The 4,732-nt window shown below is 40.6% G+C and overlaps 1 protein-coding gene across 1 annotated transcript in view; it reads right to left on the reverse strand.

The window, feature by feature from the left end:
- Positions 1 to 3,888, reverse strand: part of LOC124027018 (multiple PDZ domain protein-like) — a gene marked incomplete at its 3' end in the record, with an annotated part of 57,509 nt that extends 53,621 nt beyond the window's left edge. Inside the window, exons 1-2 of the mRNA XM_046339579.1 lie at positions 3,669 to 3,888; positions 2,671 to 2,706 (exon numbers count right to left, since the gene is read on the reverse strand). Of these exons, the coding sequence (XP_046195535.1) occupies positions 2,671 to 2,706; positions 3,669 to 3,888 (256 nt within the window). The remainder of the gene's footprint in view (positions 1 to 2,670; positions 2,707 to 3,668) is intronic.
- Between the last annotated feature and the right edge of the window lie 844 nt (positions 3,889 to 4,732).

Consider the following 4,732-nt stretch of genomic DNA (forward strand, 5'->3'; position numbering starts at 1 on the left):
TACAATACAATACAATACAATACAATACAATACAACACAACACAACACAACATAATATAATATAATATAATATAATATAATATAAATATAATACAATACAATATAATATAATATAATATAATATAATATAATATAATACAATACAATACAATACAATACAATACAATACAACACAATATAATATAATATAATATAATATAATACAATATAATACAATACAATACAATATAATATAATATAATACAATACAATACAATATAATATAATATAATATAATACAATACAATACAATACAATATAATATAATACAATACAATACAATACAATACAATACAACACAACATAATACAATACAATACAATACAATATAATATAATACAATACAATACAACACAATATAATATAATACAATACAATATAATACAATACAATACAACACAATATAATATAATACAACACAATATAATATAATACAATACAATACAATACAATATAATATAATATAATACAATATAATATAATATAATATAATACAATACAATACAATACAATACAATACAATATAATACAATATAATATAATACAATACAATACAATATAATATAATACAATACAATATAATACAATACAATACAATATAATACAATACAATACAATATAATACAATACAAGCAATACAATACAATACAATATAATATAATACAACACAACACAATACAATACAATACAATACAATATAATACAATACAATACAATATAATACAATATTTACATTTTACATTTAAGTCATTTAGCAGACGCTCTTATACAATACAATATAATATAATATAATACAATACAATATAATACAACACAATAGAATACAATACAATACAATATAATATAGTGTAGTCACTGTGCAGTGTAGTCACTGTGTAGTGTAGTCACTGTGTAGTGTAGTCACTGTGCAGTGTAGTCACTGTGTAGTGCAGTCACTGTGTAGTGTAGTCACTGTGCAGTGTAGTCACTGTGCAGTGTAGTCACTGTGTAGTGTAGTCACTGTGTCGTGTAGTCACTGTGTAGTGCAGTCACTGTGCAGTGTAGTCACTGTGCAGTGTAGTCACTGTGCAGTGTAGTCACTGTGTAGTGTAGTCACTGTGTAGTGTAGTCACTGTGTAGTGTAGTCACTTTGTAGTGTAGCAGTGTAGTCACTGTGCAGTGTAGTCACTGTGTAGTGTAGTCACCATGTAGTGTAGTCACCGTGTAGTGTAGTCACTGTGTAGTGTAGTCACTGTGTAGTGTAGTGTCACTGTGTAGTGTAGTCACTGTCTAGTGTAGTCACTGTGTAGTGTAGTAGGGGTGTAGTGTCAATGTGTAGTGTAGTCACTGTGTAGTGTAGTCACTGTGTAGTGTCGTCACTGTGTAGTCACTGTGTAGATTAGTCACTGTGTAGTGTAGTCACTGTGTCGTGTAGTCACTGTGTAGTGCAGTCACTGTGCAGTGTAGTCACTGTGCAGTGCAGTCACTGTGTAGTGTAGTCACTGTGTAGTGTAGTCACTTTGTAGTGTAGCAGTGTAGTCACTGTGCAGTGTAGTCACTGTGTAGTGTAGTCACCGTTTAGTGTAGTCACTGTGTAGTCTAGTCACTGTGTAGTGTAGTCACTGTGTAGTGTAGTCACTGTGTAGTGTAGTAGAGGCATAGTGCCACTGTGTAGTGTAGTCACTGTGTAGTGTAGTCACTGTGTAGTGTCGTCACTGTGTAGTCACTGTGTAGTGTAGTCACTGTGTAGTGTAGTGTCACTGTGTAGTGTAGTCACTGTGTAGTGTAGTCACTGTGTAGTGTAGTAGAGGTGTAGTGTAGTCACTGTGTAGTGTAGTCACTGTGTAGTGTCGTCACTGTGTAGTCACTATGTAGTGTCGTCACTGTGTAGTGTAGTCACTGTGTAGTGTAGTGTCACTGTGTAGTGTAGTCACTGTGTAGTGTAGTCACTGTGTAGTGTAGTAGAGGTGTAGTGTAGTCACCGTGTAGTGTAGTCACTGTGTAGTGTCGTCACTGTGTAGTCACTAGGTAGTGTCGTCACTGTGTAGTTTCGTCACTGTGTAGTGTAGTGTCACTGTGTAGTGTAGTCACTGTGTAGTGTAGTCACCATGTAGTGTAGTCACCGTGTAGTGTAGTCACCGTGTAGTGTAGTCACTGTGTAGTGTAGTCACTGTGTAGTCACTATGTAGTGTAGTCACTGTGTAGTGTAGTCACTGTGTAGTGTAGTGTCACTGTGTAGTGTTGTCACTGTGTAGTGTAGTGTCACTGTGTAGTGTAGTGTCACTATGTAGTGTAGTCACTGTGTAGTGTAGTCACCGTGTAGTGTAGTCACTGTGTAGTGTAGTGTCACTGTGTAGTGTAGTCACTGTGTAGTGTAGTCACTGTGTAGTGTAGTGTCACTGTGTAGTGTTGTCACTGTGTAGTGTAGTGTCACTGTGTAGTGTAGTCACTGTGTAGTGTTGTCACTGTGTAGTGTAGTGTCACTGTGTAGTGTAGTCACTGTGTAGTGTAGTCACTGTGTAGTGTAGTCACTGTGTAGTGTAGTCACTGTGTAGTGTAGTCACTGTGTAGTGTAGTCACTGTGTGGTCACTGTGTAGTGTAGTCACTGTGTAGAGTAGTCAAGGTGCTTAGAAGGGCTGAATGACACGTACCCATGGCGTCCATCTTTGCTTGGATGTAGGTCTTCACTAGATGGTTGAGAGTGTTCATGTGTGCCGGTCACCGTTCAACATCGGATACCTGCAACATGACATATTTATCATCATTATAATCTCCACACGGCACAGCCAGAAGAGGACTGGCCCACCCCTCACAGCCTGGTTCCTCTCTACCCGGCACAGCCAGAAGAGGACTGGCCACCCCTCAGAGCCTGGTTCCTCTCTATCCGGCACAGCCAGAAGAGGACTGGCCACCCCTGAGAGCCTGGTTCCTCTCTATCCGGCACAGCCAGAAGAGGACTGGCCACCCCTCAGACCCTGGTTCCTCTCTACCCAGTACAGCCAGAAGAGGACTGGCCACCCCGCATAGCCTGGTTCCTCTCTACCCAGTACATCCAGAAGAGGACTGGCCCACCCCTCAGAGTCTGGTTCCTCTCTACCCAGTACAGCCAGAAGAGGACGGGCCCACCCCTCATAGCCTGGTTCCTCTCTACCCAGTACAGCCAGAAGAGGACTAGCCCACCCCTCATAGCCTGGTTCCTCTCTACCCAGTACAGCCAGAAGAGGACTGGCCCACCCCTCAGAGTCTGGTTCTTCTCTACCCAGTACAGCCAGAAGAGGACTGGCCCACCCCACATAGCCTGGTTCCTCTCTAGGTTTCTTCCTAGGTTTTGGCCTTTCTAGGGAGTTTTTCCTAGCCACCGTGCTTCTACACCTGCATTGCTTCCTGTTTGGGGTTTTAGGCTGGGTTTCTGTACAGCACTTTGTGGCATCGGCTGATGTAAGATGGGCTTTATAAATAAATTTGATTGAATGATTGACTGATCAAAGGAGCATGCGCACAAAAAAATACTTTAATCCTGCATGCGACAGTTTTTGAACATTTTGAACAGTAAAGACTGAGTATCTCCACACGGACCATGTAGACACACATTTTCTGGTGGTTGATCAATTGATCAACCACAGGACATGTCTCTCATTTTATTATGTACTGTAGGTCTGAATCCAGATCATATTGCAGGACATGTAGGTCTGAATCCAGATCATATTGCAGGACATGTAGGTCTGAATCCGGATCATATCGCAGAACATGTAGTTCTGAATCCGGATCATATTGCAGAACATGTAGTTCTGAATCCGGATCATATTGCAGAACATGTAGGTCTGAATCCGGATCATATCGCAGGACATGTAGTTTTGAATCCGGATCATATTGCAGAACATGTCTCTCATTTTATTATAAATTGTAGGTCTGAATCCGGATCATATCGCAGGACATGTAGGTCTGAATCCGGATCATATCGCAGGACATGTAGGTCTGAATCCGGATCATATCGCAGAACATGTAGGTCTGAATCCGGATCATATCGCAGAACATGTAGGTCTGAATCCGGATCATATCGCAGAACATGTAGGTCTGAATCCGGATCATATCGCAGAACATGTAGGTCTGAATCCGGATCATATCGCAGAACATGTAGGTCTGAATCCGGATCATATCGCAGAACATGTAGGTCTGAATCCGGATCATATCGCAGAACATGTAGGTCTGAATCAGGATCATATCGCAGGACATATCCTCATTCACGTCACTGAGACAGAGAAAAAGTGGGAATGTGGAACCTTTAGGTTCTGTCAGACAGTGTTACTGTTAGACATCAGGATCCCATGGGAAGGAGAAGAGCCACTGTCGGGTACAAAGTCAACAGGAGAGCCGTGAGTTAGGGAGGAGTGAGGATCTTGAGTCTTTGAGGTCTGGAGGTCAGATGAAGTGAGGGAGAACATAATACCACTAAAGTTTCTGTCTGGCAACAGAGATGTATTGGCCGGGTAGCCTAGTGGTTAGAGCGTTGGACTAGTAACCGAAAGGTTGCAAGTTCAAACCCGAGCTGACAAGGTACAAATCTGCCGTTCTGCTCCTGAACAAGCAGTTAACTCACTGTTCCCCTAGTAGGTCGTCATTAAAAATAAGAATTTGTTCTTAACTGACTCGATCTAGTTAAATAAAGATAAAATAAAAAGATGTGTAAGGAGGAGAATTCACCTAAATTGAGGT

The sequence above is a fragment of the Oncorhynchus gorbuscha genome, unplaced genomic scaffold (genome assembly GCF_021184085.1).
Source record: "Oncorhynchus gorbuscha isolate QuinsamMale2020 ecotype Even-year unplaced genomic scaffold, OgorEven_v1.0 Un_scaffold_2891, whole genome shotgun sequence".
Lineage (NCBI taxonomy): Eukaryota > Metazoa > Chordata > Actinopteri > Salmoniformes > Salmonidae > Oncorhynchus > Oncorhynchus gorbuscha.